General features: G+C 67.2%; 1 protein-coding gene across 1 annotated transcript in view; it reads left to right on the top strand.

Moving 5' to 3' along the window:
- Positions 1–200: 200 nt before the first annotated feature.
- Positions 201–25843, top strand: part of LOC138101051 (sodium/potassium-transporting ATPase subunit alpha-2-like) — a 26483-nt gene continuing 840 nt past the window's right edge. Inside the window, exons 1-14 of the mRNA XM_068998891.1 lie at positions 201–255; positions 370–474; positions 2624–2683; positions 4136–4339; positions 7065–7178; positions 7279–7413; positions 8365–8482; positions 8570–8838; positions 11653–11851; positions 16340–16449; positions 17968–18102; positions 21258–21447; positions 24392–24431; positions 25497–25643. Of these exons, the coding sequence (XP_068854992.1) occupies positions 205–255; positions 370–474; positions 2624–2683; positions 4136–4339; positions 7065–7178; positions 7279–7413; positions 8365–8482; positions 8570–8838; positions 11653–11851; positions 16340–16449; positions 17968–18102; positions 21258–21447; positions 24392–24431; positions 25497–25643 (1877 nt within the window). The 5' untranslated portion in view covers positions 201–204. The remainder of the gene's footprint in view (positions 256–369; positions 475–2623; positions 2684–4135; positions 4340–7064; positions 7179–7278; positions 7414–8364; positions 8483–8569; positions 8839–11652; positions 11852–16339; positions 16450–17967; positions 18103–21257; positions 21448–24391; positions 24432–25496; positions 25644–25843) is intronic.

Here is a 25843-nt window from a genome sequence, read left to right as displayed (position 1 = left end):
CGCAGTGCCACCTTGGTGACCACCCCGTGACCACAGTGCCACCTCTGTCGCCACCACGACTCCCCAATGCCCACAATGTCACCCTGATGACCACAACACCCCCCCCCCACCACCAGTGACCCCGCTGACCCCCCCGTGCCCCCTCCGCCGTGCCCCCCCTTGCCCACGGCCGCCCGGTGCCCGCCGCCCCCCCCCGCGCCGACGATGCCGGTGGCCACGGTGACGCCGGTGCTGGCCGTGACCTCCACACCCACGGTAATGGCCCTGGCCCGGGACTGGCGGGGGGGGGCGGGGGTGGCACCGTGGGGTGGGGAGGGGGTCCCCTGCCCGCCGGGGGGGTCCCCGTGCCCATGGAGGGTGTCCCCGCAGGCCGGCCGCGAGTACTCGCCCGCGGCCACCACGTCCGAGAATGGCGGCGGGAAGAGGAAGCAGAAGGAGAAGGAGCTGGACGAGCTCAAGAAGGAGGTGAACCTGGTGAGTGGGGACAGGGGGACGGGGACGGGGGGACGGGGGGGACAGGGGGGACAGGGGGATATGGGGGACAGGGGGATATGGGGGACAGGGGGTATGGGGGACATGGGGATATGGGGGACAGGGGGACATGGGAGAGATATGAGGGACATTGGGGACATGGGGACATGAGGGACAGGGACAGGGGGACATGGGGGTATGGGGGACATGGGGACAGAGGGACATGGGGACAGCAACAGGGACATGGGGGACATGGGGACAGGGACTGGGGGACAGGGGAGACATGGGGACATGGGGAACATTGGGGACATGGGGGAGATATGAGGGACATTGGGGACATGGGATCATGGGGGACATGGGGACAGTGACAGGGACAGGGGGACATGGGGACAGGGGGACATGGATGACATGGGACATGGGGGACGGGGGGACATGGGGACAGGGGGACATGGATGACATGGGACATGGGGGACAGGGGGGACATGGGGGAGATATGAGGGACATTGGGGATATTGGGACATGGGGACATGGGGAACATTGGGGTCATGGGGGACATGGGGATATAGGGACAGAGACAGGGACGGGGGGACAGGGGGACATGGAGGACATGGGGGACATGGGGGACATGGATGACATGGGACATGGGGGACAGGGGGGGCATGGGGGAGATATGAGGGACATTGGGGACATGGGGGACATTGGGGACATGGGGGACATGGGGGACATGGGGACATGGGGACATGGGGACATGGGCGATAGGGGACAGGGGGACATGGATAACATGGATGACATGGGGGACAGGGGGGACATGGGGGAGATATGAGGGACATTGGGGACATGGGGACATGGGGACATGGGGGACATGGGATCATGGGGGGCAGGGGGGACATGGGGGAGATTTGAGGGACATTGGAAACATGGGGACACTGGGGACATGGGGACATGGGGACATGGGGGACATGGGGGACATGGGGACATGGGATCATGGGGGGCAGGGGGGACATGGGGGAGATATGAGGGACATTGGGGACATTGGGGACATTGGGACAGGGGGACATGGGGACATGGGGACATGGGGACAGTGACAGGGATGGGGGACAGGGGGACATAGGGGAGATGGGGACATAGGGACATGGGGACATGGACAACATGGGGACAGGGGGACATGGGGGTCAGCGACAGGGACATGGGGACATGGGGGACAGGGTTATATAGGGGATATTGGTGATCCAGGGGACATGGGGGACATGGGGATGGTGGCCATGTCATTGCATCCATGGGGACACGGGTGACGTGGGGGATGTGGGGGACGTGGGGGACATGGGTGACACTGGGGGGCATGGGGTGCACGGGGAATGTGGGTGACAACGGGACCATGGGGACGGTGGTTGTGTCATCCCGTCCGTGGGGACATGGGGGTGACACAGGGGACATGGGGGACATGGGGGTGACATGGGTGACATTGGGGATGTCGTGGCCATGGGTGACGTGGGGACCATGGGGACACTTGGCCATGCCATTCCATCCATGGGGACATGAGTGACATGAGGGACACGGACAACGTGGGGGACACGGACAACATGGGGGACTTCAGGGACATAGGGGACACGGGTGACATGGGACCGTGGGGACGTGGGAGACATGAGGGACATGGGACAGTGGGGACAGTGGCCATGCCACCCTGGCTGGGGGGGGGGGGACACATGAGTGATTTGGGTGACCCAGGACTGTGGGGACAGCTGGCCACGCCACCCCATTCAGGCGGACATGGGTGACATGGGACCGTGGGGACATGGGGAGAGCTGAACACGTCACCCCGGCTGGGGTGACACGGTGGCATGGGTGACATGGGACTCCGGGGACAGCTGGCTGTGTCATCCCATCCAGAGGGACGTGGGTGCCGTGGGGACGTGCCACCCTGCTGGGGTGATGTGGGGTCATGGGGACAGCTGGCCATGTCACCCAGCTGAGGTGACACAGTGACGTGGGTGACGTGGGTGACGTGGGACTCTGAGGACAGCCACGGGTGACACGGAGCCGTGGCCACACCACCCTGGCTGGGGTGGACACGGGTGACGTGGGTGACCTGGGGACAGCTGGCCCTGCCCCTGGCCACGGGGACGCGGTGACAGCGGTGACGTTTGTCCCTCAGGATGACCACAAACTGTCCCTGGATGAGCTGGGCAGGAAGTACCAGGTGGACCTGTCCCGGGTGAGATGTCCCCGTGTCCCTGTGTCCCCTGTGTCCCCATGTCCCCATGTCCCCACGTCCCTGTGTCCCCGTGTCCCTGTGTCCCCATATGCCCCATATCCCCATGTCCCCGTGTCCCCGTGTCCCTGTGTCCCTGTGTTCCCAGTGTCCCCAGTGTCCCCTGCCCGTGCCCCCATCACCCTCTGTGTCCCCAGTGCCCCCTGTCTGTGCCCCCCATGTCCCCAGTGTCCTCTGCCCGTGCCCCTCATCCCCCCCATGTCCCCAGTGTCCCCCATCTGTGCCCCCCATATCCCCAGTGTCCCCCGCCCGTGCCCCCCGTCACCCTCTGTGTCCCCAGTGTCCCCTGTCCGTGCCCCCCATCACCCTCTGTGTCCCCAGTGTCCCCCATCTGTGCCCCCCATGTCCCCAGTGTCCCCTGCCCATGCCCGTGCCCATATCCCCAGTGTCCCCCATGTCCCCAGTGTCCCCTGCCCATACCCGTGCCCATATCCCCAGTGTCCCCCATCTGTGCCCCCCATGTCCCCAGTGTCCCCTGCCCGTGCCCCTCATCCCCCCCATGTCCCCAGTGTCCCCCATCTGTGCCCCCCATGTCCCCAGTGTCCCCTGCCCGTGCCCCCATCACCCTCTGTGTTCCCAGTGTCCCCCATCTGTGCCCTCCATCACCCTCTGTGTCCCCAGTGTCCCCCATCCGTGCCCCCCATGTCCCCAGTGTCCCCTGCCCGTGCCCCTCATCCCCCCCAGGTCCCCAGTGTCCCCCACCCGCGCCCCCCATCACCCTCTGTGGCCCCAGTGTCCCCCAGTGTCCCCAGTGTCCCCTGCCCATCCCCCCATGTCCCCAGTGTCCCCCGCCCATGCCCTCATCCCCCCCATGTCCCCAGTGTCTCCTGCCCGTGCCCCCATCACCCTCTGTGTCCCCAGTGCCCCCTGCCCGTGCCCATGTCCCCAGTGTCCCCTGCCCGTGCCCCCATCACCCTCTGTGTCCCCAGTGTCCCCCATCTGTGCCCCCCATATCCCCAGTGTCCCCCGCCCGTGCCTGCATCACCCTCTGTGTCCCCAGTGCCCCCTGCCCGTGCCCCCATCACCCTCTGTGTCCCCAGTGCCCCCTGCCCGTGCCCATGTCCCCAGTGCCCCCTGCCCGTGCCCATGTCCCCAGTGTCCCCTGCCCGTGCCCCTCATCCCCCCCATGTCCCCAGTGTCCCCTGCCCATGCCCGTGCCCATATCCCCAGTGTCCCCCGCCCGTGCCCCTCATCCCCCCCATGTCCCCAGTGTCCCCCGCCCGTGCCCCCCATCACCCTCTGTGTCCCCAGTGTCCCCCGCCCGTGCCCCTCATCCCCCCCATGTCCCCAGTGTCCCCCATCTGTGCCCCCCATGTCCCCAGTGTCCCCCGCCCGTGCCCCCCATCACCCCCACGCCCCCGGGGTATCCCCGGTGCCACCGTGTCCCCTCCGCAGGGCCTGACCAACGCGCGGGCAGCCGAGATCCTGGTACAGGACGGTCCCAATGCCCTGACCCCGCCGCCCACCACCCCCGAGTGGGTGAAGTTCTGCCGGCAGCTCTTTGGGGGCTTCTCCATCCTGCTCTGGATCGGGGCCATCCTCTGCTTCCTGGCCTACGGCATCCAGGCCGCCATGGAGGACGAGCCCGCCAACGACAACGTGAGGGGGCACGGGGGGCACGGGGGGCACGGGGGGCATGAGCAGAGAATGGGGGCAGGAGCTCGATGGGGACACGAGGGGCATGGGGGGCATGGGGGGCACGGGGGGAGAGCATGGGTGTCAGGGGGACAGGGGCATTGAGGGGGACAGGGACATCACGGGGACACGGGGGGCACGGGCAGAGAGGGGGGCAGGAGCTTGATGGGGACATGGGGGGCATGGGAGGCATGGGGGGCACGGGGGGCATGGGCAGAGAATGGGGGCAGGAGCTCGATGGGGACACGAGGGGCATGGGGGGCATGGGGGGCACGGGGGGAGAGCATGGGTGTCAGGGGGACAGGGGCATTGAGGGGGACAGGGACATCACGGGGACACGGGGGGCACGGGGGGCATGGGGGGCATGGGCAGAGAGAGGGGCAGGAGCTTGATGGGGACATGGAGGGCACGGGGGGCACGGGGGGCATGGGGGGCATGGGCAGAGAGGGGGGCAGGAGCTTGATGGGACACGGGGGCACGGGGGGCATGAGGGGCACGGGGGACATGAGCAGAGAGGGGGCAGGAGCTTGATGGGGACATGGGGGGCATGGGGGGCATGGGGGGCACGGGGGGAGAGCATGGGTGTCAGGGGGACAGGGGCATTGAGGGGGACAGGGACATCACGGGGACACGGGGGGCACGGGGGGCACGGGGGGCATGGGGGGCATGGGCAGAGAATGGGGGCAGGAGCTCGATGGGGACACGGGGGGCATGGGGGGCATGGGGGGCACGGGGGGAGAGCATGGGTGTCATGGGGACAGGGGCATTGAGGGGGACAGGGACATCACGGGGACACGGGGGGCACGGGGGGCACGGGGGGCACGGGGGGCATGGGCAGAGAATGGGGGCAGGAGCTCGATGGGGACACGGGGGGCACGGGGGGCATGGGGGGCACGGGGGGAGAGCATGGGTGTCAGGGGGACAGGGGCATTGAGGGGGACAGGGACATCACGGGGACACGGGGGGCACGGGGGGCACGGGGGGCATGGGGGGCATGGGCAGAGAATGGGGGCAGGAGCTCGATGGGGACACGGGGGGCATGGGGGGCATGGGAGGCACGGGGGGAGAGCATGGGTGTCAGGGGGACAGGGGCATTGAGGGGGACAGGGACATCACGGGGACACGGGGGGCACGGGGGGCACGGGGGGCATGGGGGGCATGGGCAGAGAATGGGGGCAGGAGCTCGATGGGGACACGGGGGGCATGGGGGCATGGGGGACACGGGGGGAGAGCATGGGTGTCAGGGGGACAGGGGCATTGAGGGGGACAGGGACATCACGGGGACACGGGGGGCACGGGGGGCATGGGCAGAGAGAGGGGCAGGAGCTTGATGGGGACATGGGGGGCACGGGGGGCACGGGGGGCATGGGGGGCATGGGCAGAGAATGGGGGCAGGAGCTTGATGGGGACACGGGGGGCATGGGGGGCATGGGCAGAGAATGGGGGCAGGAGCTCGATGGGGACACGGGGGACACGGGGGGCACGGGGGGCATGGGCGGGGGGGGCAGGAGCTTGATGGGAACATGGGGGGCACGGGGGGCATGAGGGGCACGGGGGACATGAGCAGAGAGGGGGCAGGAGCTTGATGGGGACATGGGGGGCATGGGGGGCATGGGGGGCACGGGGGGAGAGCATGGGTGTCAGGGGGACAGGGGCATTGAGGGGGACAGGGACATCACGGGGACACGGGGGGCACGGGGGGCATGGGCAGAGAGAGGGGCAGGAGCTTGATGGGGACATGGAGGGCACGGGGGACACGGGGGGCATGGGGGGCACGGGGGGAGAGCATGGGTGACATGGGGACAGGGGCATTGAGGGGGACAGGGACATCACGGGGACACGGAGGTCACGGGGGGCATGGGGGGCATGGGCAGAGAGGGGGGCAGGAGCTTGATGGGGACATGGAGGGCACGGGGGGCATGCGGGGGCATGGGGGGCATGGGCAGAGAATGGGGGCAGGAGCTTGATGGGGACATGGGGGGCATGGGGGGCATGGGCAGAGAATGGGGGCAGGAGCTCGATGGGGACACGGGGGACACGGGGGGCACAGGGGGCATGGGCGGGGGGGGCAGGAGCTTGATGGGGAGGGACACAGGGGACACTGGGGGCATGGGGGGCATGGGGGACATGAGCAGAGAGGGGGCAGGAGCTTGATGGGGGCACGGGGGGCACGGGGGACATGGGTGTCATGGGGACATGGGCAGAGAATGGGGACAGGGACATCACAGGGACACGGGGGGCACGGGCAGAGAGGGGGGCAGGAGCTTGATGGGGACATGGGCGGCACAGGGACACGGGGGGCACGGGGGGCACGGGGGGAGAGCATGGGTGTCATGGGGACAGGGGCATTGAGGGGGACAGGGACATCACGGGGGACACGGGGGGCATGGTGGGCACTGGAGGGGGGGGGCTCTGGCATCATGGGGACATCAAGGGGGCCACGGGCATTGAGCGGGGACAGCTGCCATGGGGACACTGGCACTGGGGACACAGCCGGGCACTGGGGGTGGCACAAACCGGTGTCCTCCTGTCCCTCCCCACCCCGTGCCCGCTCTCGGGGGGTCCGGCTGTGGCTGTGGGGGGGGGGGTGTCCAACCACCTTGGCTGGCACAGGGGGGTGACCCCTGGCTGTCACCGTGCCCTGGGGGGTCCCTGGGAGGTGCTGAGGTGCCCCCCTCCCCGGTGCCAGCTGTACCTGGGGGTGGTCCTGGCTGCCGTCGTCATCGTCACCGGCTGCTTCTCCTACTACCAAGAGGCCAAGAGCTCCAAGATCATGGACTCCTTCAAGAACATGGTGCCCCAGGTGGGCAGCGGGGGCACGGCCGGGAGGGACGGGGGGGCTCTGGGGGGGAGTGGGCAGCCCCTGAGGTGCCCGGTGCCCCCCAACCCCCCCCCCCCCCCAGCAAGCGCTGGTGATCCGCGAGGGCGAGAAGATCCAGATCAACGCCGAGAACGTCGTGGTCGGGGACCTGGTGGAGGTGAAGGGCGGGGACAGGGTGCCCGCGGACATGAGGATCATCTCCTCCCATGGCTGCAAGGTGGGCACGGGGGGCACTGAGGGGGCATTGGGGACATTGGGCAAGGACAGGGTGCCCGCAGACATGAGGATCATCTCCTCCCATGGCTGCAAGGTGGGCATTGAGGGGGGCACTGAGGGGGCATTGGGGACAGTGGGCAGGGACAGGGTGCCCGCAGACATGAGGGTCATCTCCTCCCATGGCTGCAAGGTGGGCACGGGGGGCGTTGAGGGGGCATTGGGTGGGGACAGGGGACATTGAGGGGGCACTGGGGACATTGAGTGGGCACTGGGGACATTGGGTGGACATTGGGTGGGGACAGAGTGCCCACGGACATGAGGGTCATCTCCTCCCATGGCTGCAAGGTGGGCACTGGGGACATTGAGGGGGCACTGGGGACATTGGGTGGGGACAGGGTGCCCACGGACATGCGGATCATCTCCTCCCATGGCTGCAAGGTGGGCATGGAGGGCATTGAGGGGGCACTGGGGACATTGGGCAGGGACAGGGTGCCCACGGACATGAGGATCATCTCCTCCCATGGCTGCGAGGTGGGCATGGGGGGCACTGGGGACACTGGGGACATTGAGGACATTGGGTGAGGACAGGGGGCACTGGGGACATTGGGCAGGGACAGGGGACATTGAGGGGGCATTGGGGACATTGGGTGGGGACAGGGTGCCCACGGACATGTGGGTCATCTCCTCCCATGGCTGCAAGGTGGGCACGGGGGACATTGGGGGGGCATTGGGGACATTGGGTGGGGACAGGGGACATTGAGGGGGCATTGAGTGGGCATTGGGCAGGGACAGGGTGCCCGCGGACATGCGGATCATCTCCTCCCATGGCTGCAAGGTGGGCACGGGGGGCATTGAGGGGACATTGGATGGGGACAGGAGACATTGAGTGGGCACTGAGGACACGGGATGGGCACAGAGTGCCAAATGCCCCCCTCTGTGCCCCCCCCCCCAGGTGGACAACTCCTCCCTGACGGGCGAGTCGGAGCCGCAGACGCGCTCCCCGGAGTTCACGCACGAGAACCCGCTGGAGACGCGCAACATCTGCTTCTTCTCCACCAACTGCGTGGAAGGTGGGCACCCGCCGTGGGTCCCCCTCCACCCTGCGGGTCTCCCCGTGCTCTTTGCCACCCTCATCCCCTCCCCTCCCACCCCGCCAGGCACCGCTCGGGGCATCGTCATCTCCACGGGGGACCGGACGGTGATGGGCAGGATCGCGTCGCTGGCCTCGGGGTTGGAGGTGGGGCGGACGCCGATCGCGATGGAGATCGAGCACTTCATCCGCCTCATCACCGGCGTGGCCGTGTTCCTCGGCCTCTCCTTCTTCATCCTCTCGCTCATCCTCGGCTACACCTGGCTCGAGGCCGTCATCTTCCTCATCGGCATCATCGTGGCCAACGTGCCCGAGGGGCTGCTGGCCACCGTCACGGTGAGGGGTTGGGAGTATTGGGAAGGTGCTGGGAGGGTACTGGGAAGGGCACTGGGGTATAGTTGGGGGGGCTGCACCCTCATCTTCCTCATGGGCATCATGGTGGCCTACGTGCCCTAAGGGTTGCTGGCCACCATCATTGTGAGAGGGAGTACTGGGAAGGGCACTGGGAGGCCATTGGGGCACTGCTGGGGGGGCTACACCCTCATCTTCCTCATGGGCATCATCGTGGCCAATGTGCCCGAGGGGCTGCTGGCCACCGTCATTGTGAGAAGGAGTACTGGGAGAGCACTGGGAAGGAACTGGGAGCACTGGGAGGGCACTGGGAGGTCATTGGGGCATAGTTGGGGGGACTGCACCCTCATCTTCCTCATGGGCATCATGGTGGCCAACGTGCCCCAGGGGCTGCTGGCCACCATCATTGTGAGAGGGGGTACTGGGAGAGCTCTGGGAAGGAACTGGGAGCACTGGGAGGGCACTGGAGGACACTGGGAGGCCATTGGGGCATAGTTGGGGGGACTGCACCCTCATCTTCCTCATGGGCATCATCGTGGCCAACGTGCCCTAAGGGTTGCTGGCCACCATCATTGTGAGAGGGGGCAATGGGAGTACTGGGAGAGCACTGGGAAGGAACTGGGAGCACTGGGAAGGCACTGGAGGGCACTGGGAGGGAAATGTGGGGCAGTTGGGGGCACTGTTGGGGGGGCTACACCCTCATCTTCCTCATGGGCATCATTGTGGCCAACGTGCCCCAGGGGCTGCTGGCCACCGTCACTGTGAGAGGGGGTACTGGGAGAGCTCTGGGAAGGAACTGGGAGCACTGGGAGAGCACTGGGAAGGAACTGGGAGCACTGGGAGGGCACTGGAGGGCACTGGGAGGGAAATATGGGGCAGTTGGGGGCACTGTTGGGGGGGCTACACCCTCATCTTCCTCATGGGCATCATGGTGGCCAACATGCCCCAAGGGCTGCTGGCCACCGTCACTGTGAGAGGGGGTACTGGGAGAGCTCTGGGAAGGAACTGGGAGCACTGGGAGGGCACTGGGAGGCCATTGGGGTATAGTTGGGGGGGCTGCACCTTCATCTTCCTCATGGGCATCATGGTGGCCAACGTGCCCTAAGGGTTGCTGGCCACCATCATTGTTAGAGGGGGTACTGGGAGAGCACTGGGAAGGAACTGGGAGCACTGGGAGGGCACTGGGAGGGAAATATGGGGGTCCCTGGGGGGCAGTTTGGGGTCCCAGCCGACCTCCATGGGTGCCCCCCAGACTCCCTGGGTGCCCCCCAGGATGTGCCTGACCCTGGCAGCCAAGGGGGGCTCGTACTGAGGGCACATTGGGGGGTCTGTGGGTTCAGTTTTGGGGGGCTGTGGGGGGACCCATATGGGGGGTGCCACCCCCAGTGACACCCCTGGGTGCCCCCAGACCCACCTGAGATGTTCCTGACGCTGATGACCGAGCCCATGGGGGGCTGTGCATTGGGGGGTCTGTGGGTTCAGTTTTGGGGGGCTGTGGGGGGGTCTGCGCACCCCATATGGGGGGTCCCACCCCCTGTGACACCCCTGGGTGCCCCCAGACCCACCTGGGAGCCCCTGAGATGTGCCTGATGACCGAGCCCATGGGGGGCTGTGCATTGGGGGGTCTGTGGGTTCAGTTTTGGGGGGCTGTGGGGGGATCTGTGCACCCCATATGGGGGGTCCCACCCCCAGTGACACCCCTGGGTGCCCCCAGACCCACCTGAGATGTTCCTGACGCTGATGACCGAGCCCATGGGGGGCTGTGCATTGAGGGGTCTGTGGGTTCAGTTTTGGGGGGCTACAGGGGGTCCGCAGACCCCATATGGGGGGTGCCACCCCCCCTGTGACACCCCTGGGTGCCCCCAGACCCACCTGAGATGTGCCTGATGACCGAGCCCATGGGGGGCTGTGCACTGGGGGGTCTGTGGGTTCAGTTTTGGGGGGCTACAGGGGGTCCACAGACCCCATATGGGGGGTCCCACCCCCAGTGACACCCCTGGGTGCCCCCAGACCCACCTGAGCTGTTCCTGACGCTGATGACCGAGCCCATGCCATGGGGGCTGTGCATTGAGGGGTCTGTGGGTTCAGTTTTGGGGGGCTGTGGGGGGGTCTGTGCACCCCATATGGGGGGTCCCACCCCTGTGACACCCCTGGGTGCCCCCAGACCCACCTGGGAGACCCTGGGATATTCCTGACACTGATGACCGAGCCCATGGGGGGCTGTGCATTGAGGGGTCTGTGGGTTCAGTTTTGGGGGGCTGCAGGGGGTCCGCAGACCCCATATGGGGGGTCCCACCCCCCAGTGACACCCCTGGGTGCCCCCAGACCCACCTGGGAGCCCCTGAGATGTTCCTGACGCTGATGACCGAGCCCATGGGGGGCTGTGCATTGGGGGTCTATGGGTTGTTTTTGGGGGGCCAGTGGGGGGGTCTGTGCACCCCATATGGGGGGTCCCACCCCCAGTGACACCCCTGGCTGCCCCCAGACCCACCTGGGAGCCCCTGAGATGTTCCTGACGCTGATGACCGAGCCCATGGGGGGCTGTGCATTGAGGGGTCTACGGATTCAGTTTTGGGGGGCTGTGGGGGGGTCTGTGCACCCCATATGGGGGGTCCCACCCCCAGTGACACCCCTGGGGTGCCCCCAGACCCACCTGGGATATTCCTGACGCTGATGACCGAGCCCATGGGGGGCGGTGCATTGGGGGGTCTGTGGGTTCAGTTTGGGGGGGCTGTGGGGGGGTCTGTGCACCCCATATGGGGGGTCCCACCCCCAGTGACACCCTGGGGTGCCCCCCAGGTGTGCCTGACCCTGACCGCCAAGCGGATGGCGCGGAAGAACTGCCTGGTGAAGAACCTGGAGGCCGTGGAGACCTTGGGCTCCACCTCCACCATCTGCTCGGACAAGACGGGGACGCTGACCCAGAACCGCATGACCGTGGCCCACATGTGGTTCGACAACCAGATCCACGAGGCCGACACCACCGAGGACCAGTCAGGTGAGTGGGGGGCACCCCAAATCGCCAGTTCGGCCGGCACCCCGATCCCCTGACACCCCAACGCCCTGGAACTTCCGTACCCAAATGTATCGGCACCCCTGATCCCCCTGGAGCCCCAATGCCCTGGAATCCAGATCCTCTGGCACCCCCAATCACCAGATGCCTCAATCTCTTGGAACCCCAATCCCCTGGAACCTCAATCCCCAACACCCCAATCCCCAGACACCTCCATCTCCTGGAACCCCAATCCCCTGGAACCCCAATCCCTGGAACCCCAATCCCCTGGAACCCAGATCCTCTGACACCCCCAATCCCCAGACACCTCCATCTCTTGGAACCCCAATCTCCTGGCACCCCAATCCCCTGGAACCCCAATCCCCTGGAATCCAGATCCCCTGACACCCCCAATCCCCAGACACCTCCATCTCTTGGAACCCCAATGCCCTGGAACCTCAATCCCCAGCACCCCAATCCCCAGACACCTCCATCTCCTGGAACCCCAATCCCCTGGAACCCAGATCCTCTGACACCCCCAATCCTCAGACACCTCAATCTCTTGGAACCCCAATCTCCTGGCACCCCAATCCCCTGGAACCCCAATCCCCTGGAACCCAGATCCCCTGACACCCCCAATCCCCAGACACCTCAATCTCTTGGAACCTCAATGCCCTGGAACCTCAATCCCCAGCACCCCAATCCCCAGACACCTCCATCTCCTGGTACCCCAATCCCCTGGAACCCAGATCCTCTGACACCCCCAATCCTCAGACACCTCAATCTCTTGGAGCCCCAATCCCCCAGAACCCCAATCCCTGGAACCCCAATCCCCTGGAACCCCAATCCCTGGAACCCAGATCCCCTGACACCCCCAATCCCCAGACGCCTCAATCAATCTCTTGGAGCCCCAATCCCCTGGAACCTCAATCCCCAACACCCCAATCCCCAGACACCTCCATCTCCTGGAACCCCAATCCCCTGGAACCCAGATCCTCTGACACCCCCAATCCTCAGACACCTCAATCTCTTGGAACCCCAATCCCCAGACACCCCAATCCCCAGACACCCCAATCCCTCAGCATCCCGATCCCCTGGAAGCTCAACCCCCTGGGTGCCCAGCCCCCGGAGCCGCTGGCACCCCACCCCTCTGGCACTGTCACCCCCCAACGCCCCCATTCCCTGGAACCCTGGCACCCCGACATCCTGGCACCCCGACATCCTGGCACCCCGACATCCTGGCACTGTGACCCCCCCCTTCCCCAGCACCCCAATCCCCCCAGCACCCCAATGCCCCAGGCACCAGGGTGGTCAGTGAGTGGCACTGGTGACACCAGGCTGGTCAGTGGGTGACACCGTGCTGGTCAGTGGGTGACACTGAGGTGGTCAGTGGGCGACACTGGGGTGGTCAGTGGGTGACACCGTGCTGGTCAGTGGGTGACACTGGGGTGGTCAGTGGGTGACAGTGGGGTGGTCAATGGGTGACACTGGTGACACTGGGGTGGTCAGTGGGTGACACTGGGGTGGTCAGTGGGTGACACCGAGCTGCTCAGTGGGTGACACTGAGGTGGTCAGTGGGTGACACTGGGGTGGTCAGTGGGTGACACCGTGCTGGTCAGTGGGTGACACTGGGGTGGTCAGTGGGCGACACTGGGGTGGTCAGTGGGTGACACAGGGGTGGTCAATGGGTGACACCGCGGGTGTCCCCCACACCCCTGCCAGCTCCCGCTGTCCCCAGGTGCCACCTTCGACAAGCGCTCGCCCACGTGGGCGGCCCGGGCAACACCGGGGTGGTCAGTGGGTGGCACTGGGGTGGTCAGTGGGTGACACTGGGGTGGTCAGTGGGTGACACGGGGGTGGTCAGTGGGTGACACCATGCTGGTCAGTGGGTGACAGTGGGGTGGTCAGTGGGTGACAGTGGGGTGGTCAATGGGTGACACTGGTGACACCAGGGTGGTCAGTGGGTGACACTGGGGTGGTCAGTGGGTGACACCGTGCTGGTCAGTGGGTGACAGTGGGGTGGTCAGTGGGCGACACCGGGGTGGTCAGTGGGTGACACCAGGGTGGTCAATGGGTGACACTGGGGTGGTCAGTGGGTGACACCAGGCTGGTCAATGGGTGACACCGGGGTGGTCAATGGGTGACACTGGGGTGGTCAGTGGGTGACACCAGGCTGGTCAATGGGTGACACCAGGGTGGTCAGTGGGTGACACTGGGGTGGTCAGTGGGTGACACCAGGCTGGTCAATGGGTGACACCAGGCTGGTCAATGGGTGACATCGCGGGTGTCCCCCACACCCCTGCCAGCTCCCGCTGTCCCCAGGTGCCACCTTCGACAAGCGCTCGCCCACGTGGGCGGCCCTGGCAACACCGGGGTGGTCAGTGGGTGGCACTGGCGACACCGGGGTGGTCAGTGGGTGGCACCGGGGTGGTCAGTGGGTGACACTGGTGACACTGGGGTGGTCAGTGGGCGACACTGGGGTGGTCAGTGGGTGACACCGTGCTGGTCAGTGGGTGACACCGGGCTGGTCAGTGGGTGACACCGGGCTGGTCAGTGGGTGACAGTGAGGTGGTCAGTGGGTGACACTGGGGTGGTCAGTGGGTGACACTGAGGTGGTCAGTGGGTGACACCGGGGTGGTCAGTGGGTGACACCGAGGTGGTCAGTGGGTGACACTGGGGTGGTCAGTGGGTGACACTGAGGTGGTCAGTGGGCGACACTGGGGTGGTCAGTGGGTGACACTGAGGTAGTCAGTGGGCGACACTGGGGTGGTCAGTAGGTGACACCGTGCTGGTCAGTGGGTGACAGTGGGGTGGTCAGTGGGCGACACTGGGGTGGTCAGTGGGTGACAGTGGGGTGGTCAGTGGGCGACACTGGGGTGGTCAGTGGGTGACACTGAGGTGGTCAGTGGGTGACACTGGGGTGGTCAGTGGGTGACACCGTGCTGGTCAGTGGGTGACAATGGGGTGGTCAGTGGGTGACACTGGGGTGGTCAGTGGGTGACACCGAGCTGCTCAGTGGGTGACACTGAGGTGGTCAGTGGGTGACACCGTGCTGGTCAGTGGGTGACACTGGGGTGGTCAGTGGGCGACACTGGGGTGGTCAGTGGGTGACACAGGGGTGGTCAATGGGTGACACCGCGGGTGTCCCCCACACCCCTGCCAGCTCCCGCTGTCCCCAGGTGCCACCTTCGACAAGTGCTCGCCCACGTGGGCGGCCCTGGCAACACCGGGGTGGTCAGTGGGTGACAGTGGTGACACTGGGGTGGTCAGTGGGTGACACTGGGGTGGCCAGTGAGTGGCACTGGTGACAATGGGGTGGTCAGTGGGTGACAATGGGGTGGTCAGTGGGTGACACCATGCTGGTCAGTGGGTGACAGTGGGGTGGTCAGTGGGTGACAGTGGGGTGGTCAATGGGTGACAGTGGTGACACCAGGGTGGTCAGTGGGTGACACTGGGGTGGTCAGTGGGTGACACCGTGCTGGTCAGTGGGTGACAGTGGGGTGGTCAGTGGGTGACAGTGGGGTGGTCAATGGGTGACACTGGTGACACTGGGGTGGTCAGTGGGTGACACTGGGGTGGTCAGTGGGTGACACTGAGGTGGTCAGTGGGTGACACTGGGGTGGTCAGTGGGTGACACCGTGCTGGTCAGTGGGTGACACTGAGGTGGTCAGTGGGCGACACTGGGGTGGTCAGTGGGTGACACCGTGCTGGTCAGTGGGTGACACTGAGGTGGTCAGTGGGCGACACTGGGGTGGTCAGTGGGCGACACTGGGGTGGTCAGTGGGTGACACCGTGCTGGTCAGTGGGTGACAGTGGGGTGGTCAGTGGGTGACACTGAGGTGGTCAGTGGGCGACACTGAGGTGGTCAGTGGGTGACACCGTGCTGGTCAGTGGGTGACACTGGGGTGGTCAGTGGGTGACACTGAGGTGGTCAGTGGGTGACACTGGGGTGGTCAGTGGGTGACAATGGGGTGGTCAGTGGGTGACACCATGCTGGTCAGTGGGCGACAGTGGGGTGGTCAGTGGGTGACACTGAGGTGGTCAGTGGGCGACACTGGGGTGGTCAGTGGGTGACACTGAGGTGGTCAGTGGGTGACACCGGGGTGGTCAGTGGGTGACACCGAGGTGGTCAGTGGGTGACACTGGGGTGGTCAGTGGGTGACACTGAGGTGGTCAGTGGGTGACACCGTGCTGGTCAGTGGGTGACACTGGGGTGGTCAGTGGGCGACACCGTGCTGGTCAGTGGGTGACACTGGGGTGGTCAGTGGGTGACACTGGGGTGGTCAGTGGGCGACACCGGGGTGGTCAGTGGGTGACACTGGGGTGGTCAGTGGGTGACACCGAGCTGCTCAGTGGGTGACACCGAGGTGGTCAGTGGGTGACACTGGGGTGGTCAGTGGGTGACACCGAGCTGCTCAGTGGGTGACACCGGGCTGGTCAATGGGTGACACCGCGGGTGTCCCCCACACCCCTGCCAGCTCCCGCTGTCCCCAGGTGCCACCTTCGACAAGCGCTCGCCCACGTGGGCGGCCCTGGCGCGCATCGCGGGGCTCTGTAACCGCGCCGTGTTCAAGCCCGGCCAGGAGAACGTCTCCATCTCCAAGGTCCGGGGGAGGGGTCCCCGAGACCCCGGGGGAGGGGGACACGGATGCCCGAGATCCCGGGGAGGGGGACACGGGTCCTTGAGGCCACGGGGGAGGGGGACACGGGTGCCCGAGGCCACGGGGAGGGGGACATGGGTGCCCTGAGGTGCCGGGGGAGGGGGACACGGGTGCCCGAAGCCACGGGGGAGGGGGACACGGGTGCCCGAGATACCGGGGAGGGGGACACGGGTGCCCGAAATCCCGTGGGAGGGGGACACGGGTGCCCTGAGGCCACGGGGGGAGGGGGACACGGGTCCCTGAGGTGCCGGGGGAGGGGGACACGGGTGCCCGAGATCCCGGCGAGGGGGACACGGGTCCTTGAGGCCACGGGGGAGGGGGACACGGGTGTCCGAGATACGGGGGGAGGGGGACACGGGTCCCCGAGATACCGGGGGAGGGGGACACGGGTCCCTGAGGTGCCGGGGGAGGGGGACACGGGTGCCCTGAGGTGCCGGGGGAGGGGGACACGGGTCCCTGAGGCCACGGGGGAGGGGGACACGGGTGCCCGAGATACGGGGGGAGGGGGATACGGGTGCCCTGAGGTGCCAGGGGAGGGGGACACGGGTGCCCGAGGCCACGGGGGAGGGGGACACGGGTCCCTGAGGTGCCAGGGGAGGGGGACACGGGTGCCCGAGATACGGGGGGAGGGGGACACGGGTGCCCAGAGGTGCCGGGGGAGGGGGACACGGGTGCCCGAGGCCACGGGGGAGGGGGACACGGGTGCCCAGAGGTGCCGGGGAGGGGGACAGGGGTGCCCAAGGCCACAGGGGAGGGGGACACGGGTCCCTGAGGTGCCGGGGGAGGGGGACACGGGTCCCTGAGGTGCCGGGGGAGGGGGACACGGGTGCCCGAGGCCACGGGGGAGGGGGACACGGGTGCCCAGAGGTGCCGGGGGAGGGGGACACGGGTGCCCGAAATCCCGTGGGAGGGGGACACGGGTGCCCTGAGGCCACGGGGGGAGGGGGACACGGGTCCTTGAGGCTCCGGGGAGGGGGACACGGGTGCCCGAGATCCCGGCGAGGGGGACACGGGTCCTTGAGGCCACGGGGGAGGGGGACACGGGTGTCCGAGATACGGGGGGAGGGGGACACGGGTCCCCGAGATACCGGGGGAGGGGGACACGGGTCCCTGAGGTGCCAGGGGAGGGGGACACGGGTGCTGAGGCCACGGGGGAGGGGGACACGGGTGTCTGAAATCCCGGGGGAGGGGGACACGGGTGCCCGAGATACCGGGGGAGGGGGACACGGGTCCCTGAGGCGCATGGGGAGGGGGACACGGGTGCCCTGAGGCCACGGGGGGAGGGGGACACGGGTCCTTGAGGCTCCGGGGAGGGGGCCACGGGTGCCCGAGGTGCCGGGGGAGGGGGACACGGGTCCCTGAGGCCACAGGGGAGGGGGACACGGGTCCCCGAGACCCTGGGGGAGGGGTGCACGGCCACCCCGAGCCCCCCGGAGAGCCCTGGGTGCCCCCCTCCTGCAGCGGGACACGGCCGGGGACGCGTCGGAGTCGGCGCTGCTCAAGTGCATCCAACTGTCCTGCGGCTCCGTGAAGAGGATGAGGGACAGGAACCCCAAAGTCACCGAGATCCCCTTCAACTCCACCAACAAGTACCAGGTACTGGGGGGTACTGGGAGCACTGGGAGCACTGGGAGGGGCGACTAGGGCCAATGGGAGCGCTGGGAGTGCTGGGAGAGGGGCACTGGGAGGACTGGGAGGGGGAACTGGGGGCACTGGGGGCACTGGGAGGGGGAACTGGGAGCACTGGGAGGACTGGGAGGGGGAACTGGGGGCACTGGGAGCACTGGGAGGGGCGACTAGGGCCAATGGGAGCGCTGGGAGTGCTGGGAGAGGGGCACTGGGAGGACTGGGAGGGGGAACTGGGGGCACTGGGGGCACTGGGAGGGGGAACTGGGAGCACTGAGGGCACTGGGAGGGGGAACTGGGGGCACTGAGGGCACTGGGAGGGGGGGGCTGGGGCCACTGGGAGCACTGGGAGGGGCAACTAGGGCCAATGGGAGCGCTGGGAGTGCTGGGAGAGGGGCACTGGGAGGACTGGGAGGGGGAACTGGAGGCACTGGGGGCACTGGGAGGGGGAACTGGGGGCACTGGGAGGACTGGGAGGGGGCACTGAGGGCACTGGGAGGGGGGGGCTGGGGCCACTGGGAGCACTGGGAGGGGCAACTAGGGCCAATGGGAGCGCTGGGAGTGCCGGGAGAGGGGATCTGGGAGGACTGGGAGGGGGAACTGGGAGCACTGAGGGTACTGGGAGGGGGAACTGGGAGCACTGAGGGCACTGGGAGGGGGAACTGGGGGCACTGAGGGCACTGGGAGGGGGGGGCTGGGGCCACTGGGAGCACTGGGAGGGGCAACTAGGGCCAATGGGAGCGCTGGGAGTGCTGGGAGAGGGGCACTGGGAGGACTGGGAGGGGGAACTGGAGGCACTGGGGGCACTGGGAGGGGGAACTGGGGGCACTGGGAGGACTGGGAGGGGGAACTGGGGGCACTGAGGGCACTGGGAGGGGGGGCTGGGGCCACTGGGGGCACTGGGAGCACTGGGAGGGGCGACTAGGGCCAATGGGAGCGCTGGAAGTGCTGGGAGAGGGGAACTGGGAGGACTGGGAGGGGGAACTGGGAGCACTGAGGGCACTGGGAGGGGGAACTGGGGGCACTGGGGGCACTGGGAGGGGGAACTGGGGCCACTGGGAGCACTGGGAGGGGGGGCTGGGGCCACTGGGGGCACTGGGAGCACTGGGAGGGGCGACTAGGGCCAATGGGAGCGCTGGAAGTGCTGGGAGAGGGGAACTGGGAGGACTGGGAGGGGGAACTGGAGGCACTGGGGGCACTGGGAGGGGGAACTGGGGGCACTGGGAGGACTGGGAGGGGGCACTGAGGGCACTGGGAGGGGGGGGCTGGGGCCACTGGGAGCACTGGGAGGGGCAACTAGGGCCAATGGGAGCGTTGGGAGTGCCGGGAGAGGGGCACTGGGAGGACTGGGAGGGGGAACTGGAGGCAACAACCCCAGAGTGTGGGTGACCCTGGGGTGACACTGGGCAGTGTGTGGGTGACACTGGGGCGGCTCTGGGTGACACTGGTGACACTGGGATGCCTGTGGGTGACACAGGTGACACTGGGCAGTGTGTGGGTGACACTGGGGTGCCTGTGGGTGACCCTGGGGTGGCACCAGGTCATGTGTGGGTGACACTGGGGTGACACTGGGCAGAGTGTGGGTGACACTGGGGTGACACCAGGTCATGTGTGGGTGACACTGGGGTGCCTGTGGGTGACACTGGTGACACTGGGCAGTGTGTGGGTGACCCTGGGATGCCTGTGGGTGACACTGGTGACACTGGGCAGTGTGTGGGTGACCCTGGGGTGGCACCAGGCCATGTGTGGGTGACACTGGGCAGCGTGTGGATGGCACTGGTGACACTGGGATGCCTGTGGGTGACACTGGGGTGACACTGCTGGGCAGTGGGTGGCACTGGTGACACTGGGCAGTCTGTGGGTGACCCTGGGGTGCCTGTGGGTGACACTGGGCAGTCTGTGGGTGACACTGGTGACACTGGGGTGCCTGTGGGTGACACTGGGCAGTCTGTGGGTGACACTGGTGACACTGGGGTGCCTGTGGGTGACACTGGGATGCCTGTGGGTGACCCTGGGGTGGCACCAGGTCATGTGTGGGTGACACTGGGGTGACACTGGGCAGAGTGTGGGTGACACTGGGGTGGCTCTGGGTGACACTGGGCTGTGTGTGGGTGACCCTGGGGTGACCCCAGGCCATATGTGGGTGACACAGGTGACACTGGGCTGTGTGTGGGTGACACTGGGATGCCTGTGGGTGACACAGGTGACACTGGGCTGTGTATGGGTGACCCTGGGGTGCCTGTGGGTGACACTGGGATGCCTGTGGGTGACCCAGGGGTGACACCAGTCAGTCCGTGTGAGTGACACTGGGGTGCCTGTGGGTGACACTGGTGACACCAGGCTGTGTGTGGGTGACCCTGGGATGCCTGTGGGTGACCCAGGGGTGACTCTGGGTGACCCTGGGGTGCCTGTGGGTGACACTGGTGACACCAGGCTGTGTGTGGGTGACACTGGTGACACTGGTCAGTCCGTGTGGGTGACACTGAGATGCCTGTGGGTGACACTGGTGACACCAGGCTGTGTATGGGTGACCCTGGGATGCCTGTGGGTGACACTGGGATGACACCAGTCAGTCCGTGTGGGTGACACTGGGGTGCCTGTGGGTGACGCTGGGGTGCCTGTGGGTGACACTGGGCAGTGTGTGGGTGACACTGGGATGCCTGTGGGTGACACTGGGCAGTGTGTGGGTGACACTGGGATGCCTGTGGGTGACACTGGGCAGTGTGTGGGTGACACTGGGGTGCCTGTGGGTGACACTGGGGTGACACCAGGCTGTGTCTGGGTGACCGTGGGGTGCCTGTGGGTGACACTGGGCAGTGTGTGGGTGACCCTGGGATGCCTGTGGGTGACACTGGGGCAGCTCTGGGTGACCCTGGGGTGCCTGTGGGTGACCCTGGGATGCCTGTGGGTGACACTGGGGCAGCTCTGGGTGACCCTGGGGTGCCTGTGGGTGACCCTGGGATGCCTGTGGGTGACACTGGGGCAGCTCTGGGTGACCCTGGGGTGCCTGTGGGTGACCCTGGGATGCCTGTGGGTGACCCAGGGGTGACACCGGTCAGTCCGTGCGGGTGACCCCGTGCCGACCCCGCTGTGTGACCCCGCTGTCCCCCTGTCCCCGTGTCCAGCTGTCCATCCACGAGCGCGAGGAGGACCCCCAGGGCTACCTGCTGGTGATGAAAGGAGCCCCCGAGCGCATCCTGGACCGCTGCTCCCGCATCCTCCTGCAGGGCCAGGAGCAGCCGCTGGACCAGGAGATGCGCGAGGCCTTCCAGAACGCCTACCTGGAGCTGGGGGGGCTCGGCGAGAGGGTCCTGGGTACACCCGGGGGGTCCTGGAGGGGTTCTGGGGGGCTGGAAGAGGATCCCGGGGGGATTTGGGGGTCCCTGGGGGAGTAGGACTGGGATGAGGAGTCGTTCAGAGCCCTTACCTGGAGCTGGGGGGGCTCAGGGAGAGGGTGCTGGGTACACCCAGGGGGGGTCCTGGGGGGGTCCTGGGGGGGTTCTGGGGGGTTCTGGGGGGCTGGAAGAGGATCCAGGGGGAATTTGGGGGAGCAACACCAGGATGAGAGGAGAAGGAGTCAGTCAGAGCCCTTACCTGGAGCTGGGGGGGCTCGGCGAGAGGGTCCTGGGTACACCCAGGGGGGTCCTGGGGGAGTCCTGGGGGGGTTCTGGGGGGCTGGAAGAGGATCCCGGGGGGATTTGGGGGTCCCTGGGGGAGCAGCACCTGGATGAGGAGGAGAAGGAGCCCTTACCTGGAGCTGGGAGGGCTCAGGGAGAGGGTCCTGGGTACACCCAGGGGGGTCCTGGGGGGGTTCTGGGGGGGTTCTGGGGGGCTGGAAGAGGATCCCGGGGGGATTTGGGGGAGCAGCACCTGGATGAGGAGGAGAAGGAGCCCTTACCTGGAGCTGGGGGGGCTTGGCGAGAGGGTCCTGGGTACACCCGGGGGGGGTCCTGGGGGGGTCCTGGGGGGGTTCTGGGGGGCTGGAAGAGGATCCCGGGGGGATTTGGGGGTCCCTGGGGGAGCAGCACCTGGATGAGGAGGAGAAGGAGCCCTTACCTGGAGCGGGGGGGGCTCGGCGAGAGGGTCCTGGGTACACCCGGGGGGTCCTGGAGGGGTTCTGGGGGGCTGGAAGAGGATCCCGGGGGGATTTGGGGGTCCCTGGGGGAGTAGGACTGGGATGAGGAGGAGAAGGAGTCGTTCAGAGCCCTTACCTGGAGCTGGGGGGGCTCGGCGAGAGGGTCCTGGGTACATCCGGGGGGCTCCTGGGGGGGTTCTGGGGGGCTGGAAGAGGATCCAGGGGGAATTTGGGGGAGCAGCACCTGGATGAGGAGGAGAAGGAGCCCTTACCTGGAGCTGGGGGGGCTCGGGGAGAGGGTCCTGGGTACACCCGGGGGGGGTCCTGGGGGGGTTCTGGGGGGTTCTGGGGGGCTGGAAGAGGATCCCGGGGGGATTTGGGGGAGCAACACCAGGATGAGAGGAGAAGGAGTCGTTCAGAGCCCTTACCTGGAGCTGGGAGGGCTCAGGGAGAGGGTCCTGGGTACACCCGGGGGGTCCTGGAGGGGTTCTGGGGGGCTGGAAGAGGATCCCGGGGGGATTTGGGGGTCCCTGGGGGAGTAGGACTGGGATGAGGAGTCGTTCAGAGCCCTTACCTGGAGCTGGGGGGGCTCAGGGAGAGGGTGCTGGGTACACCCAGGGGGGGTCCTGGGGGGGTCCTGGGGGGGTTCTGGGGGGTTCTGGGGGGCTGGAAGAGGATCCAGGGGGAATTTGGGGGAGCAACACCAGGATGAGAGGAGAAGGAGTCGTTCAGAGCCCTTACCTGGAGCTGGGGGGGCTCGGCGAGAGGGTCCTGGGTACACCCAGGGGGGTCCTGGGGGAGTCCTGGGGGGGTTCTGGGGGGCTGGGAGAGGATCCCGGGGGGATTTGGGGGTCCCTGGGGGAGCAGCACCTGGATGAGGAGGAGAAGGAGCCCTTACCTGGAGCGGGGGGGGCTCGGCGAGAGGGTCCTGGGTACACCTGGGGGGGTCCTGGGGGGGTTCTGGGGGGGTTCTGGGGGGCTGGAAGAGGATCCCGGGGGGATTTGGGGGAGCAACACCAGGATGAGAGGAGAAGGAGTCGTTCAGAGCCCTTACCTGGAGCTGGGGGGGCTCAGGGAGAGGGTCCTGGGTACACCTGGGGGGGTCCTGGGGGGGTCCTGGGGGGGTTCTGGGGGGTTCTGGGGGGCTGGAAGAGGATCCAGGGGGATTTGGGGGTCCCTGGGGGAGTAGGACTGGGATGAGGAGGAGAAGGAGCCCTTACCTGGAGCTGGGGGGGCTCGGCGAGAGGGTCCTGGGTACACCCAGGGGGGTCCTGGGGGGGTTCTGGGGGGTTCTGGGGGGTTCTGGGGGGCTGGAAGAGGATCCAGGGGGAATTTGGGGTCCCGGGGGGAGTAGGACTGGGATGAGGAGGAGAAGGAGTCGTTCAGAGCCCTTACCTGGAGCTGGGGGGGGCTCAGGGAGAGGGTCTGGGGTACTCCCAGGGGGGTTCTGGGGGGGTTCTGGGGGGGTTCTGGGGGGCTGGAAGAGGATCCCGGGGGTCCCTGGGGGAGCAACAACCAGGATGAGAGGAGAAGGAGCCCTTACCTGGAGGTGGAGGGGCTCGGTGAGAGGGTCCTGGGTACACCCGGGGGGGGGTCCTGGGGGGGTTCTGGGGGGTTCTGGGGGGCTGGAAGAGGATCCCGGGGGAATTTGGGGGTCCCTGGGGGAGCAGCGCCTGGATGAGGAGGAGAAGGAGCCCTTACCTGGAGGTGGGGGGGCTCGGCGAGAGGGTCCTGGGTACACCCCGGGGGGGGTCCTGGGGGGGTTCTGGGGGGTTCTGGGGGGCTGGAAGAGGATCCAGGGGGAATTTGGGGGAGCAACACCAGGATGAGAGGAGAAGGAGTCGTTCAGAGCCCTTACCTGGAGCTGGGGGGGCTCAGGGAGAGGGTCCTGGGTACACCCAGGGGGGTCCTGGGGGGGGTTCTGGGGGGCTGGAAGAGGATCCCGGGGGGATTTGGGGGTCCCTGGGGGAGCAGCGCCTGGATGAGGAGGGGGAGGAGGTCTTAGAGACCCTCTGAGGGGGGAGGGGATTTGGGGGGGGGGGTCCCGTGGTTTCCTGGGGTGTCTTTGGGGGTCTCACCGTGCCCCCCCCGATGTCCCCAGGGTTCCATCACTCAAACCTCCCCCCGGACAAGTTCCTGGGGGTGTCTTTGGGGGTCTCATCGTGCCCCCCCCGATGTCCCCAGGGTTCTGTCACCTGTACCTCCCCCCGGACAAGTTCCTGGGGTGTCTTTGGGGGTCTCACCGTGCCCCCCCCCCGGTGTCCCCAGGGTGCTGTCACCCAAATCCGCCCCCGGACGGATTCCTGGGGGTATCTTTGGGGTCTCACTGTGCCCCCCCCCGATGTCCCCAGGGTTCCATCACCCAAACCTCCCCCCGGACAAGTTCCTGGGGTGTCTTTTGGGGTCTCACTGTGCCCCCCCCCGGTGTCCCCAGGGTTCTGTCACCCAAATCCGCCCCTGGACAAGTTCCTGGGGTGTCTTTTGGGGTCTCACTGTGCCCCCCCCCGGTGTCCCCAGGGTTCTGTCACCCAAACCTGTCCCAGGACATTCCTGGGGTGTCCTTGGGGTCTCATCGTGTCCCCCCCGGTGTCCCCAGGGTTCTGTCACCTGTACCCTCCCCCCGGACAAGTTCCTGGGGTGTCTTTGGGGTCTCATCGTGCCCCCCCCCGATGTTCCCAGGTTCTGTCACCTGTACCTCCCCCCGGACGGATTCCTGGGGTGTCTTTGGGGTCTCATCGTGCCCCCCCCCCGGTGTCCCCCGGGTTCCATCACCCAAATCCACCCCCGGACAAGTTCCTGGGGTGTCTTTGGGGGTCTCATCGTGTCCCCCCCGGTGTCCCCAGGGTTCTGTCACCCAAATCCACCCCAGAACGGATTCCTGGGGTGTCTTTGGGGTCTCATCGTGCCCCCCCGATGTCCCCAGGGTTCCATCACCCAATCCGCCCCCGGACAAGTTCCTGGGGTGTCTTTGGGGGTCTCACTGTGCCCCCCCCCGATGTCCCCAGGGTTCTGTCACCCAAACCTCCCCGCGGACAAGTTCCTGGGGTGTCTTTGGGGGTCTCACCGTGCCCCCCCGGTGTCCAGGGGTCCATCAGGTTCCCAACACCACCTCCCCCCGGACAAGTTCCTGGGGTGTCTTTTTGGGGTCTCACTGTGCCCCCCCCGGTGTCCCCAGGGTTCTGTCACCCAAATCCACCCCAGAACGGATTCCTGGGGGTGTCTTTGGGGTCTCACCGTGCCCCCCCCCGATGTCCCCAGGGTTCTGTCACCTGTACCTCCCCCCGACAAGGTTCCCCCGCGGGTTCCGCTTCGACGCGGGACGAGGTGAATTTCCCCACGAGCGACCTTTGCTTCGTGGGGCTCATGTCCATGATCGACCCCCCCCCGCGCCGCCGTCCCCGACGCCGTCGGGAAGTGCCGCAGCGCCGGCATCAAGGTGGGACCCCCCCCCCCGGCCCCCTCCCCACCACCCTCGGCACCCCAAAACTCCCCCCCCCCCGCCCCGAGCCAGCCCGGATACCCCCTCCCCATCTCCCTGTCCGTCCATCCCCCCCGCCCCTCCGTATCCCAAATCCCTCCCCCCGTCCCCCTCCTTATCCCCCCCAAATCCTCCCTATCCCCCCCATCCCGATCCTC

Source organism: Aphelocoma coerulescens, unplaced genomic scaffold (assembly GCF_041296385.1).
Source record: "Aphelocoma coerulescens isolate FSJ_1873_10779 unplaced genomic scaffold, UR_Acoe_1.0 HiC_scaffold_186, whole genome shotgun sequence".
NCBI lineage: Eukaryota > Metazoa > Chordata > Aves > Passeriformes > Corvidae > Aphelocoma > Aphelocoma coerulescens.
This window is presented reverse-complemented; position numbering and strand designations above follow the sequence as displayed.